Source organism: Lissotriton vulgaris, chromosome 12 (genome assembly GCF_964263255.1).
Source record: "Lissotriton vulgaris chromosome 12, aLisVul1.2, whole genome shotgun sequence".
Lineage (NCBI taxonomy): Eukaryota > Metazoa > Chordata > Amphibia > Caudata > Salamandridae > Lissotriton > Lissotriton vulgaris.
Genome location: NC_141700.1, coordinates 774,098,330 through 774,113,605, shown reverse-complemented (window position 1 = coordinate 774,113,605; position 15,276 = coordinate 774,098,330). Strand labels below are relative to the sequence as shown.

Here is a 15,276-nt window from a genome sequence, read left to right as displayed (position 1 = left end):
AACCCCTCACCCTCAACCCCTCACCCTCACACAGTGCAATAGGTCTCGGAGCATTTGAGTTAGAGCTTTTAGAAATATTTATGGCTTTTTTTTTTAATTCTTTAGCATTGGCTACAGGGAACAAAAATGCTAAAGATTTACAAAAAAACCCATAAACAATTCTAAAAGCACTAACTCTAATGCTGCGAGACCTATTGCATTTCTAATGCTTGTTTCAGGGGGCAACTCTGTGATGCCCTCTGAGTACATGTTACATTAAATCCCAAACTGGCATCAGTGTAGGTTTAATGTGCTGAGAAGTTTGCTACCATACTTCAAAGAATTTATCAAAGCCATTATGGAGCTGTGAAGTTTGTAATGATCATCTCCCAAACCATATACTCTTTATGGCTTTACTACACTTACAATGTCTAAGAATGGACTGTAGGGGTACAGGGCTCATGCCACTGTACCTCCACCTTAGGGCTAGTGCATCCTGCTAGAGGGGTGACTTACCAAGCCCTCATGCAGTGGGTTGGAGGCATGGCACACAGAGTACCATGTTGACTCTTCACTTTTCTCTGCACCAAACCAATGCAGCCAGCAATGGCCGTGTGTGGGTGTTAAGGTGAAGGGCATCTAAGGGTGGCACAATAGGTGCTGCATCCTTTAGGGACCTTCCCTAGTCACAGTGCCCTTGCTACCCATGGCACCTTTCACAAGGGGCTTACCTGGGGCCAGGGATGTGCCAATTGTGGCTACATAGGTACAGTGTTGGGAAAGAACACAGGCCCTGGGAACTTGACTGGCAGGGACCCAGGGCACATATTGAATCAGAGGTCAGTCAAAAAAAAAAGGGGGGGTAACAATGCAAAAAGGGTCACTAGCCTACAGGCGGAATCCATTTCCAGGGAAGCTTTCTGAATGGCCCCAAAATGTCAATAGCAAACCAGAAGCGCAGCGGTCTGGTAGGCATCGACGTAAAATGGATAGTTTTTCCTAAAATAACTGCTCAGGCATGTGTACTACAATGCTAAGGTTTTCAGTTGAATGTCCTGCTGTATCAAATACGGCGGTATATAGCGCTTAAAAACCGACAGGCCTCCAGGTAGGAGCGCTCACGTATAAGTTAATGAGGAAACATAAAACCCAAAATGAACAAATATGGATAAGAAAACGACAGAAATGGTAAATACCGTAAAACGTGAATTACAATCTATTTTTATAAACAGCAATAGGCCTTGGAGCAAGAGTGATCTTTCTGAAATTATTTCAGACCTTCCTGTGTTGCCAACAATTACTGCACCAAGTAACAGGCTCCTCTGCTTTGCATCAAGCTCCAGGAGGTTGGGGTGGACTGGGAGCTACACGTGGCAAGACTATAATAAAAGTGCTGCTCGCTCGACTAATGTACTATAAACCAGTGTGTACACAGTCAGTCGCCGGAGCAACATCACATCCGCCTTCACATACAGGAAACGAAAACTATGCCATGCCTGGACGGATGCAGCAACACAGGGCCTCACGTAATGCAGAAATCAAAAATAGCCCCCTGCAGACTAAAATAGATCTCGCCCCCACCCAGAACTCGCACCAGGTCCTACCACTGCCAGTACTTTGGTATCAATGCCCCACACCAGGTCCTTTCACTTCCGGTCCTTTGGCATCCTGGGGACAGAAGCTGCAGTTCCTGGCCCTGTGCACACAAAGATACGCTGTTTGAGAAGCTTGCACTGCTGCTGCTGATTGCCACATGTTCCGTGATGGGGAAAGCACTGCTGCTGATTGCCACTTGTTCTGTGATGGGGTAAGCTTGCACTGCTGCTGATTGCCATGTGTTCCGTTATGGGGAAAGCTTGCACTGCTGCCGACGACATCAGAGCCCTTCTCGACAACGGGGAAACAGCGGCACTCATCCTCCTGGACCTCTCCGCCGCGTTCGACACTGTCTGCCACCGCACCCTAGTCCACGCCTCAGCAACACCGGCATCCAAGAGAAGGCATTGAAGTGGATCATCTCGTTCCTCGCTGGAAGAACACAGAGTCCGTCTCCCCCCGTTTCGTTCCGAAGCCACCAAAGTCATCTGCGGTGTCCCGCAAGGATCTTCACTCAGCCCCACCCTCTTCAACGTCTACATGAGACCTCTCGCAGCCATCGCACGCCAACACAACCTCAACATCATCTCCTACGCCGACAACACCCAGCTGATCCTCTCCCTCACCAGAGACCCCGATACCGCCAGAACCAGCCTCCACGAAGGGATGAAAGACGTTGCCGATTGGATGAAGAACAGCCGCCTGAAACTGAACTCAGACAAGACGGAAGTCCTCATCCTTGGACCATCACCCTCCGCCTGGGACGACTCCTGGTGGCCCCCAGCCCTGGGCACCGCCCCCAAGCCGACAGACCACGCACACAACCTGGGCTTCATCCTGGACTCCTCCCTCTCGATGACCAGACAAGTCAACACCGTCTCCTCTTCATGCTTTCTCACCCTCCGCATGCTCTGCATGATCTTCCGATGGATCCCGATCGAAACCAGGAAGACGGTCACCCAGGCCCTTGTCATCAGCCGGCTGGACTACGGAAACACCCTCTACGCCGGAACCACAGCCAAGCTACAGAAAAGACTACAACGAATCCAGAACACCTCCGCCTGACTCATAGTGGACATCCCCGACGCAGCCACATCTCCAGCCACCTGAGGAACCTGCACTGGCTCCCCGTCAACAAGAGGATCACGTTCAGACTCCTCACCCACGCACACAAGTCTCTCCACAACCTGGGCCCCAAGTACCTCAACGACCCAATGACCTTCCACACGCCCACCCGCCAGCTACGATCCGCTAGCCTCGCCCTCGCCGCCGTACCACGCATCCGAAGAGCCACCGCCGGAGGCAGATCCTTCTCCTACCTGGCGGCCAAGACATGGAACTCCCTCCCCATCCACCTTCGGCTGACCCAGGACCACCTAGCCTTAAGGAGACAACTCAAGACCTGGCTGTTCGAGCAGTAGCGGCCCCCCTCCCCCAAGCGCCTTGAGACCCTTCCAGGTGAGTAGCGCGCTATACAAGTGGCGTGATTGATTGATTGATTGATTGATTGCCATGTGTTCCGTGATGGGGAAAGCTTGCACTGCTGCTGCTGATTGCCATGTGTTCTGTGATGGGGAAAGCTTGCACTGCTGCTGATTGCCATGTGTTCCGTGATGGGGAAAGCTTGCACTGCTGCTGATTGCCATGTGTTCCGTGATGGTGAAAGCTTGCACTGCTGCCGATTGCCATGTGTTCTGTGATGGGGAAAGCTTGCACTGCTGATTGCCACATGTTTCGTGATGGGGAAAGCAATGCTGCTGATTGCCACATGTTCCGTGATGGGGTAAGCTTGCACTGCTGCTGATTGCCATGTGTTCCGTGATGGGGAAAGCATGCACTGCTGCTGATTGCCATGTGTTCCGTGATGGGGAAAGCATGCACTGCTGCTGATTGCCACATGTTCTGTGATGGGGTAAGCTTGCACTGCTGCTGATTGCCATGTGTTCCGTGATGGGGAAAGCAATGCTGCTGATTGCCACATGTTCCGTGATGGGGTAAGCTTGCACTGCTGCTGCTGATTGCCATGTGTTCTGTGATGGGGAAAGCTTGCACTGCTGCTGCTGATTGCCATGTGTTCTGTGATGGGGAAAGCTTGCACTGCTGCCGATTGCCATGTGTTCCGTGATGGGGAAAGCTTGCACTGCTGCTGATTGCCATGTGTTCCGTGATGGGGAAAGCTTGCACTGCTGCTGCTGATTGCCATGTGTTCTGTGATGGGGAAAGCTTGCACTGCTGCCGATTGCCATGTGTTCCGTGATGGGGAAAGCAATGCTGCTGATTTCCACATGTTCCGTGATGGGGTAAGCTTGCACTGCTGCTGATTGCCATGTGTTCCGTGATGGGGAAAGCATGCACTGCTGCTGATTGCCACATGTTCTGTGATGGGGTAAGCTTGCACTGCTGCTGATTGCCACATGTTCCGTGATGGGGTAAGCTTGCACTGCTGCTGATTGCCATGTGTTCCGTGATGGGGAAAGCATGCACTGCTGCTGATTGCCATGTGTTCCGTGATGGGGAAAGCATGCACTGCTGCTGATTGCCACATGTTCTGTGATGGGGTAAGCTTGCACTGCTGCTGATTGCCATGTGTTCCGTGATGGGGAAAGCAATGCTGCTGATTGCCGCATGTTCCGTGATGGGGTAAGCTTGCACTGCTGCTGCTGATTGCCATGTGTTCTGTGATGGGGAAAGCTTGCACTGCTGCTGATTGCCATGTGTTCCGTGATGGGGAAAGCTTGCACTGCTGCTGCTGATTGCCATGTGTTCCGTGATGGGGAAAGCTTGCACTGCTGCCGATTGCCATGTGTTCCGTGATGGGGAAAGCTTGCACTGCTGCCGATTGCCATGTGTTCCGTGATGGGGAAAGCATGCACTGCTGCTGATTGCCACATGTTCTGTGATGGGGTAAGCTTGCACTGCTGCTGATTGCCATGTGTTCCGTGATGGGGAAAGCAATGCTGCTGATTGCCACATGTTCCGTGATGGGGTAAGCTTGCACTGCTGCTGCTGATTGCCATGTGTTCTGTGATGGGGAAAGCTTGCACTGCTGCTGATTGCCATGTGTTCCGTGATGGGGAAAGCTTGCACTGCTGCTGCTGATTGCCATGTGTTCTGTGATGGGGAAAGCTTGCACTGCTGCCGATTGCCATGTGTTCCGTGATGGGGAAAGCTTGCACTGCTGCTGATTGCCACGTGCTCTGTGATGGGGAAAGCTTGCACTGCTGCTGATTGCCATGTGTTCCGTGATGGGGAAAGCTTGCACTGCTGATTGCCACATGTTCCGTGATGGGGAAAGCAATGCTGCTGATTGCCACATGTTCCGTGATGGGGTAAGCTTGCACTGCTGCTGATTGCCATGTGTTCCGTGATGGGGAAAGCATGCACTGCTGCTGATTGCCATGTGTTCCGTGATGGGAAAAGCATGCACTGCTGCTGATTGCCACATGTTCTGTGATGGGGTAAGCTTGCACTGCTGCTGATTGCCATGTGTTCCGTGATGGGGAAAGCAATGCTGCTGATTGCCACATGTTCCGTGATGGGGTAAGCTTGCACTGCTGCTGATTGCCATGTGTTCCGTGATGGGGAAAGCATTCACTGCTGCTGATTGCCATGTGTTCCGTGATGGGGAAAGCACTGCTGCTGATTACCACATGTTCTGTGATGGGGAAAGCATGCACTGCTGCTGATTGCCACATGTTCTGTGATGGGGAAAGCATGCACTGCTGCTGATTGCCATGTGTTCCGTGATGGGGAAAGCACTGCTGCTGATTGCCACATGTTCTGTGATGGGGTAAGCTTGCACTGCTGCTGATTGCCATGTGTTCCGTGATGGGGAAAGCTTGCACTGCTGCTGCTGATTGCCACGTGTTCCGTGATGGGGAAAGCTTGCACTGCTGATTGCCACGTGTTCTGTGATGGGGAAAGCTTGCACTGCTGCTGATTGCCATGTGCGCTGTGATGGGGAAAGCTTGCACTGCTGCTGATTGCCACGCGTTCTGTGATGAGGAAAGCTTGCATGTCTGCTGCTGATTGCCATGTGTTCCGTGATGGGGAAAGCACTGCTGCTGATTGCCACATGTTCTGTGATGGGGTAAGCTTGCACTGCTGCTGATTGCCATGTGTTCCGTGATGGGGAAAGCTTGCACTGCTGCTGATTGCCATGTGTTCCGTGATGGGGAAAGCATGCACTGCTGCTGATTGCCACGTGTTCCGTGACGGGGAAAAGTGGCGCTGCTGCTCCTACTGAACCTGTTCTCCAAAAAACTGAAGCGTACACTGTTTCTTCCCAAGGTGTGCCTGTTCTAGGAAGGTTTCCACTCATGTTCCCCCATATAATGAACAAATAAAGGATACATTTATGGTAGCTACATAATAGCCCTATGAATCAAGGACTGTTTCACAATATTCAATGCGATATACCAAGGTATGCAGTTGTGAGAAAGGCGCCTGGCCCCATGGGCATAATAGAGTGCCGAAATATTGTGATGGAAAACAGGTAGTGTTTTAATATTGTACTACGGAGACACCAGTAAAAGTATTAGAGCTCATCCACACTCAATGTTAATATAGGTCCGAGTACAAGAGATGGCAGATGCTGTACTCACTCTACGCTTCCCAGCCGAGTGGTCGCTCCCTTTGGCTCCGGTATCGTTTCAAAACGCTTTGTGCTTTTGCATTGCCTGATTGAATTGCCTGCTGTGCGCCTTGTATGCCGCTTTGCATATTTAGTTATCTTTCATTGCCAGCGCGACTTTGGTGATCTTTCTGCCTATTCCCCCAAGCGCCCTCCATTTTGTTGCTGTTGTCCTGATACCTAGCACGCCCCGCCTCCCAGCTGAGACGCCCTCGCCCCTCCCCCTCCACCATCCATATATGACAGGAGTTCCCGCGCGCAGCGTTTACGCGCAGCGTCCGCGCCCAACCCGCGCCGAAGGTGCGCCAAAGGTAAGCCCGTCTACGCCCGTCCGCGCCTGGACCGCGCCCAGCGCCAGACCCCCTGCCCCTCGCGCTGCCCAGCCCTCCCGCAATACCTACGACGCCGCCACCCTCCTAGCCCTTAACCCCGGTCGCGCCCCCAACTGCGTCCAAGCCGCCCCTGGACAAACCCATGGACCTTTCTCCTGCTTCTCCTGCAAATTCAGCGGCACCGACAACATCTCCGCTACGACCACACCACTGACTCCCGACCCCAACCACCTACAATGCATCCTTCTCAACACCCGCTCGGTCCACAGACACGCCATTGACCTATGGAATCTACTAGACACCATTTCTCCAGACATCGCCTTCCTAACAGAAACATGGATGAATGCTTCCTCCGCACCAGACATCACCATTGCCATCCCTGAAGACTATAAGATCACTCGCAAAGACCGCACCAGCCACACAGGAGGAGGCATCGCTATCGTCCATAAGAAATCAATCCGCATCTCAACCAGCTCCGACGCCAACCTCGCTAACTCCGAACACCTTCACTTCCAGATCCACATCGACCCCAAAACAACACTCAGAGGCACCCTCCTCTACAGACCACCTGGACCCCGCGCAAAATTCAGTGAAGACATCACAGACTTCATCACCCCACACGCGTTCCCCTCCAAAGACTACATCCTTCTGGGAGACCTCAACTTTCACCTTGAAAAGATCAACGACCGCAACACCGCCACCCTCTTAGACAACCTCGCCAACCTCGGACTTAAACAACTAGTCACTTCCCCCACCCACATCGCAGGTCACACACTCGACCCCATCTTCACCTCCAGCAATCACGTCTCCTTCAGCCACACTACGGATCTCCTCTGGACCGACCACAGCTGCGTTCACTTCACCTACAACAAACAAAAACCCACCATCCACCCCCATCCTACCCTGCAAAGAAACTGGAACAAAATCACCACGGACCAGATCTCCGCATCGCTCCTTCGAAACACCCCAGCCCTCTCTTCTAACGCTAACGAAGCCGCCGCCAACCTCACCCTATGGTTATCCAACACCGCCGACACCTTAGCACCACTGAAAAAACGTCAAAGCAAACCTGGCAGCAAGAAGGCCTCATGGTTCAACGATGATCTTAAGAAGTCCAAGAAACTCTGCCGCTCCCTTGAAAAGGCCTGGAAAAAAGACCCAACCACTAGCACCAAGGACGCCTTCAAAAACGCCACCCGCACTCACCACCAACTAATCCGAAAAGCCAAGAAAACAGCATTCAAGGATCGACTCGACAACAACGCCCACAACAGCAAGGAACTTTTCAACATCGTCAAGGAATTTTCCAATCCCTCGGCCAACTCCAACGACATCACCCCCTCTCAAGCCCTCTGCGACTCCCTAGCCTCATTTTTACACAACAAGATTGCAGACATCCACAACAGCTTTGACAACCAACCCGGAAACCAACCCACCCTACCATCTGCTGAACACTCTCCCCCCGTGAACACCCTTAACGACTGGAACCCAATCTCCACTGAGGACACCATCCGCCGGATGAACTCCATCCACTCAGGATCCCCCACAGACCCATGTCCTCACCACATCTTCAACAAAGCAGACTCCGTCATAGCACCGCACCTCCGAGACGTCATCAACTGCTCCTTCAACTCCGCCACCTTCCCGGAAAGCTGGAAACACGCTGAACTCACCGCCCTTCTGAAAAAACCCACGGCGGACCCCACCGAACTCAAAAATTACCGCCCCATCTCGCTTCTTCCATTCCCGGCCAAAGTCATCGAGAAAGCTGTCAACAACCAGCTAGCCCCCTTCCTCGAATCCAACAAATCTCTCGACCCCTCACAATCTGGCTTCCGATCAAAACACAGCACTGAGACCGCCCTCATCGCAGCAACAGACGACATTCGAACTCTACTGGACAATGGAGACACAGTCGCCCTCATCCTCCTTGACCTCTCTGCAGCATTCGACACAGTCTGCCACAGCACCCTTTTACAACGCCTCAATAACATCGGAATCCAAGGAAAAGCACTTGAATGGATCACCTCGTTCCTCACCGGAAGAACCCAGAGAGTCCGCCTCCCACCTTTCAAGCCAGAGGCCACCGAAGTCATCTGTGGCGTACCACAAGGATCCTCACTCAGCCCCACCCTCTTCAACGTATACATGAGCCCCCTCGCGGCCATCGCCCGCCAACACAACCTCAACATCATCTCCTACGCGGATGACACTCAACTAATCCTTTCCCTCACCAATGACCCCAGCACCGCCAAAACTAACCTACACGAAGGAATGAAAGAAGTTGCCGAATGGATGAAACAAAGCCGTCTGAAACTGAACTCAGACAAAACAGAAGTCCTCATCTTAGGTACATCCCCCTCTGCATGGGACGACTCCTGGTGGCCGGAAGCCCTCGGAAAAGCACCCATCCCGACAGACCACGCACGGAACCTAGGCGTCATCCTGGACTCTTCACTCTCAATGAACAGACAAGTCAGCGCCGTATCCTCTTCCTGCTTCAACATTCTTCGCATGCTCAGAAAAACATTTCGCTGGATCCCCTCCGAAACAAGGAAAACAGTCACCCACGCTCTGGTCACGAGCCGACTGGACTACGGAAACACCCTCTACGCAGGTACTACCGCGAAACTCCAGAAGAAACTCCAACGAATCCAAAATGCCTCAGCCAGGATCATATTAGACATCCCACGTAACGAACACATCTCTGGTCACCTTAAAGACCTCCACTGGCTACCCGTCAATAAGAGGATCACTTTCCGACTGCTTACCCACGCTCACAAATCACTCTACGACATCGGACCAGAATGCCTCAACTCACGTCTGTCCTTCTACACCCCCCCCCGCCAACTACGCTCTTCCAACCAAGCCCTCGCATCAACAAGTCCACCATGGGAGGCAGATCCTTCTCATACCTGGCTGCTAAAACTTGGAACTCACTCCCCGCTTACCTTCGCCTTACCCAGAACCACCTAGCATTCAGAAAGCAACTTAAAACTTGGATATTTGACAAAAAATCCTCCTCCCCTTCCTAAGCGCCTTGAAACCCTCTGGGTATGTAGTGCGCTATATAAATTCTCTGACTTGACTTGACTGTACGCTGGAGGATGGACGAGGGATCAAGAGCGGTGTTGGTGCTGCTTGACTTGTCAGCAGCATTCGACACCGTCTCCCACCCCCTCCTCCTAGACCGCCTACAATCCAAAGGCATCCAGGGCACGGCCTTAAAATGGATTGCATCCTTCTTGTCCAACCGGACGCAGGCAGTATTTACCCCTCCCTACACCTCGGACAGCCGTCCACTTCGGTGGGGAGGCCCCCCAAGGCTCCTCACCGAGCCCCCTCCTATTTAATGTTTATTTTTCACCCCTTGCTGATATCGCTCAAACTGGAATAAAGGCCACTTCCTACGCTGATGATATCCAACTTTTATTTTCATTCAACAGCATTACACAAACCACCTTCGACCCACTCAAAAACTGCCTACGCACAATTGCCCAATGGATGGACAATAACTTCCTCAGGCTAAACGCAGGAAAAACTGAGGTATTATTCTTTCACCAGCCGTCCCCATTGGATCCCAACATCTGGTGGCCTCTTGATTTGAGTGCACCACCCCAGCCTAAAGATTCGGTGAAAAACTTAGGGGTAAGATGGGATTCTAACCTCTCATTTCAACAAGTACACACAGTCTCTGCAGCATGCTTTGCCAAAATCAGGATGGTGAAAAGGTTCATCAATTTCTTACCCAACAACACCAGGAAGATTATAGTCCAGGCGTTTATTACCTCACATCTGGACTACGCCAATGGCCTGTACACCGGACTGTCTGCAGGTCTATGCCATGCACTCCAGACAGTCCAGAATGCTGCAGTACGACTGGTTGGTGGCATTCCCCTACGTGAGCACATCTCGCCCCACCGCTGTAGACTTCATTGGCTGCCCATACAAAAAAGGGCAGAATTCAAAGCTCTGGTACTGGCCCATCGTGCAATGAGGGGCAAGGGCTCTGCTTACCTTTCCACCTGCCTCACCCCCTACAGCAATACCAGGTCCCTTTGTTCTTCTTCAAAAAACCTCCTCACCACTCCCAGATTCAAAAAAACCCGCTCAGGCGGAAAAACCTTCCAAGTATGTACCTCTGCCCTCTGGAACAAGTTACCAAATTCCATCCGGATGATCCAGGAAGAACTCCCATTCCGGAAAGCCTTAAAAACGTACCTGTTCTGTTAACCATCCCCCCTTCAAACAACATTTAACTCAGCTTATGATCGCACTGGAGCGCCGGGACACCCCGTTGGGGTAGCTGTGCGCTATAACAAAAGACACTAAATAAATAAATAAGAGGGAGGGGGTGGGGTACAAAAGTTGACTTAAGGGATATTACCCCACTCAAATCAGGGAACCCATAACCAGGAAACTGCTCTACTGGCTAGCAGTAGTACTCTTCTATGATACCCAGTGGTATATGTTGAAGTTACTGATGAAGCCAAGCACTAAGTAGGTGATATTTCATCATACTGCGGGTACATGAAAGTATGCCAATTCCATCAGCGTTTTGGCGGTCTCGTTCAGGACTGTCTGTCTCCGGAGAGCGTACAACAGTCCTCTAACTCCTCTGACCCTCTCTTTTGGGCGTTAGCCGCCTGCATCGCACCTTTTGTGTGTATATGAGAGAAGTGTGTGATGTCCCTCCTACTTCTGCGACCCGTGCTTTACTTATTCTGTGTATTAGGGACGGACTCGCTGCTGCCCAAGTTGTACAGCTCGTGTGCTGTAAGGCCTGGTATTACACCTTATTACACATTCCACTACAGGAGAGAGAGCATAACATAACAAAACACGTGTATGTAAAGCACACGTTCACCACTACGGGTATCTTGGCGCTGAATAACAGATGTTTGTTGTTACTCAACTCAATGGTACTCATTTTATCGACCTCAGATGGATGAAAGGCTGAGTGGACCCGCAGGATTTGAACCTGTGACCATGAGGTCGAGCACAGGCCCCTGCAGTAGACGCATTAGTCCCCTGAGACACCAGACCCAGCTCAGTACACAATTTGCATCGGCAGGGCTAATTAGCAGACTTGTGAAATGCAAAATAAAATGTAGCTCAAGACTAATTTCTTTCAGGCAATCGACTGGGTTAAACAGCACAGCTAGTGAGAGGACAGAAGAGAGCATCTCACTGCTAACAGGCTACAATGAACACTCCCTGGGTAAACAAAGGTGTGTTCTAAAAAGGACACACGGCAGAATAATGCAAACAACAGCAGCTCAAGTGTCTAAAGACAGTGAGAAACGGGTGAAACCCCTCTTCCTGGGCCAGAGGTTGGTGTGAAGAACACGTGCTGTCCACGAGAGCCGTAAGTGATGTAAAACGGTCTCTGCGAATATAAAAAAGGTGTTGCCTTAGACATAACAAGGCGCGCCCACCGCCAGGTGTACAAAGGGCCCACGACTCACCCCCAGATAAAAATGGCTTCTCTGGGGATGTAAAGCTAATCAAAATGGGTCTTCAGCATGCTTACACCGCTCTGCTTCACAGCTGCAAATGTGTGTAGCGTGTTCAGCAGGGGAGTAGAAACTGGGGGATGGGGAGATTTACCACACCTCAATATTTTAAATGGATGGGATAATAAACACCCTTGCCCCCCCCCCCCCCCCGATCTTAAAGTAAAAACTGAAGATTAAACCGAAGCAATCACAACAGGTTTCTCTGGAGTCAGGCTACACATCACCCGCCTCCTTGAAGCAGTGGGATTGGTGGAAGAAACTCTGCTGCGAGGGAGTGGGAGCAAGTCCATGCCCTTGTAGTTTGATTGATTTGATGTGTTTGATTGTTGTCACTGGTGTGCTGAACCCCTCCTAAAATCCCCCTGTCAAGCCAGAGGAGTAACGCATAGCGGCCGATGCTGTGTTATGTAAACAAACTCAAATCCCAGCTTCCCCACTTGACCAACCTGTGTGATCCGTGATCATTGCTTTACTTCACTATGAATCATTCTCTTTAACTAACCAGCCTGAGAGCACATTGAAGTAATTCAGTACACGATCCCACTATTACACAGTTAATATAAAATATTAGATTTTAGCATTTAATGAGAATATAAGCAATTTAAACAACAAAAAGCATGACAATGTGACACATTTTGGATAAGAAGTGGCAATTGTCTTTGGGGGTATTCTCATATTTTTTTTTAAAGTTACGACGCTGAGAAATGTTAAAAATACATTTGCTCCATTTTTAAGTTTTTATTATATTTTTTCATGAGATCTGTTACACGACTTACTTTGCTTCTTTTGAGAACTCGGCTTTGATTTGAGTCAAACCGGAGCCCTGGCACGGTTATTTCCAAGGCAGTCTGTGACCCCACCAACCCCAACCCCTTAGAAATATAGCGTCTGCCACTCCCCTGATTACGTACATCTCCAAACCCCACACGACACCAAAATACTTCCGAAATACTCAAAATAATTCGCAAACTATTTAAGCACCAATACAGCGATCTGAGGACCTGTGAGGGGTATGCAAGCGCTATAGTAAAACGCTAAAAGTATCCTGAAAATGAGGTCGGAGAACAAAACACCACAAACAAGAACACCCATACAATATTCCGCTAACAAAAAGGTAGTAGCCAGCTAACAAAGGTCCTGGCGCGAGCATAAACGGTGTGACATTCACTATAATGCCGGGCTGAGTCATGTGTGCGAATAACCTCTCCGTGACATCATCAACACAAGGATGAGCACGGACTTCTCAATCATCAATCAGACGCATTCTGGGAAATATAGTCTTCGTGAACTTCAACGCAACTAACTGGAGTGTCACACACCTCAAAACAACAAGTTCGACAAAAATAATGCGCTGGACTAGAAGATTGGGTGCTTCAAGGCGCTAGCATCCTTTTGTAACCTCAAAGCCGTGTACCCTCTGGGCAAAGAAAAAGAGCCCCAAAAGGGTTAGGTGCATTATTAAAAGAACAGACCCCATCTCCTCCCCAATCTACCTAGGCTACACCAATGCTATACATGTAGACTGGACGCCCTGCTCCCGGGGTGCTGAGCGCCTCGCACACCTGTCTCCATCCTCTGGGCGCTACGCCTCACTTGCCTGCTCCCTTCTCCGCCAGGGTGTCCGCTGCAGGCGGCCCGGGCAGGGCCGGTGCCAGGCGCTGGAGTGATGCCGGGTGCAGGCGTGAGGGCTCCGGGTTCCAGATGCCTCCCTTAGCCCCGGGCCCCGGCGGCGTCCGCTGCTTCTCTGCAGCCGATCACGGGATCACTGCACCGGCATGTGACTTCCGCTGTCAGCCACGGGCAGCCGCGCGTCTGCGCCTGCGCGAGCACAGGAGGGAAGGGCTTATGTACATTTGGTGACCCGTCACCCGCAGGTCTGGGGCTCCATCGTAGGTTACCCCTGTCCGTAGAAGAGGATCTTACCAGGCGTGCTTTTTCTTTGGAATAAACTTATTATCTTCAACCTGCATTTTGGATTATTTATGAAAGAATACTACAGAGGATCACACCCTGCGCCAGGCAGGCGCTGGGACTCTCTCAAATCAACACGAGAAGCCTAAGATGTATTTATTTATTTATTTATTTAATGCATTTTCATAAAGCGCGGACTTTACCCGAAGGTGTCAGAGCACTGTACAATAGAACCAGTTACGTTACATGAGAGAACTGTTGCAGGAATAGAACAAACAAAAATAGCATGAACAGACTGTACAAGCAAAAGTAAGAATAAATATGACAAATTTTACGACTAAAGAACTTCCTGCCGAACAATAGCAGGCCATAGAACCAAAACAATGCAGGCAAAAGGAAAACAATTTCAAACACAGCAAGCACAGGATATACAGCAAAAATATAAACATGTTATTTGATTGTGTTTGAGAAGGCCTTTGAATATGTTTTTCTGCCCAAGATCAAACTGTTAACGCTACACTAAGCAAGCAGGACCTCGTTTTGAACAGCAGATTATACATGTCACCCCAGCACCCTAGAATTTATAAATGCCCCCACCGCAGCCATTCCAGGAATATGGCACCTGCTGCAACCAGTTAATAATAGTTGCACCAACTGTCAGATATCCCGACTTCCCACCGTTCTCTTTCCTTATTTACTACACACCCATTCCCATCAAGGCAAGATCAATCTACAAGACTGCTTGTATCACCACAAAGCCTTGCACACTTCCTCCCCTCCCTACCTGGCGAATAAACTGAAAATCTCTGGAGGCTCTAGACTGTCTTGTATTGCAGAAAAGTTACTGCTTGAGCCTCCCACTTTCAAAAGGGAGAGATCGATGGCTCAATCGTTCTCAGGCAATGCAGTGAGAATCTGGAGCTCTCTTCCACTCAGCTCCGCACCACCACCTCTATCTGACCTTCAAACCTGACCTCAAATCTCTTCTTTTCCAAAGACACTTCCAGAACTAATACACACCCTTTCAAGTCCTTCAAGGAAGTTCTGTCACTATTGTAAATTTTGTATTCTATACCTGTACAAGTGTCATCCCAGTGTGTTTTTGAGTGACTGCCATCTATTGTTGTATTATACCTCTTCTTGTATCTCATTTGCTTCTATTACATGTACATTTTGTAACATTTTCCTCATGTAACATAACTGGTCCTATTGTGAAGCACTCTGACACATTTGGGTAAAGTTTGCGCTATATAAAAATGCATGAATAAATAAATAAAGGGTACCATGCAGGGCCAGTCAGCGTAGA

At 50.3% G+C, this 15,276-nt stretch overlaps 1 protein-coding gene across 3 annotated transcripts in view; it reads right to left on the bottom strand.

Moving 5' to 3' along the window:
* Positions 1 to 13,879, bottom strand: part of SLC12A9 (solute carrier family 12 member 9) — a 163,834-nt gene extending 149,955 nt beyond the window's left edge. The window contains exon 1 of one of the 3 annotated variants that reach the window (XM_086946117.1): positions 13,657 to 13,879. Coding sequence is in view for 1 of the 3 variants with exons in the window: in XM_086946116.1 (XP_086802242.1) it covers positions 13,622 to 13,631 (10 nt within the window). In the remaining 2 variants the exon portion in view is untranslated. Of the gene's footprint in view, positions 1 to 13,621 lie in introns of all 3 variants that reach the window. The other 2 variants (XM_086946118.1, XM_086946116.1) reach the window with 2 other exon arrangements.
* Between the last annotated feature and the right edge of the window lie 1,397 nt (positions 13,880 to 15,276).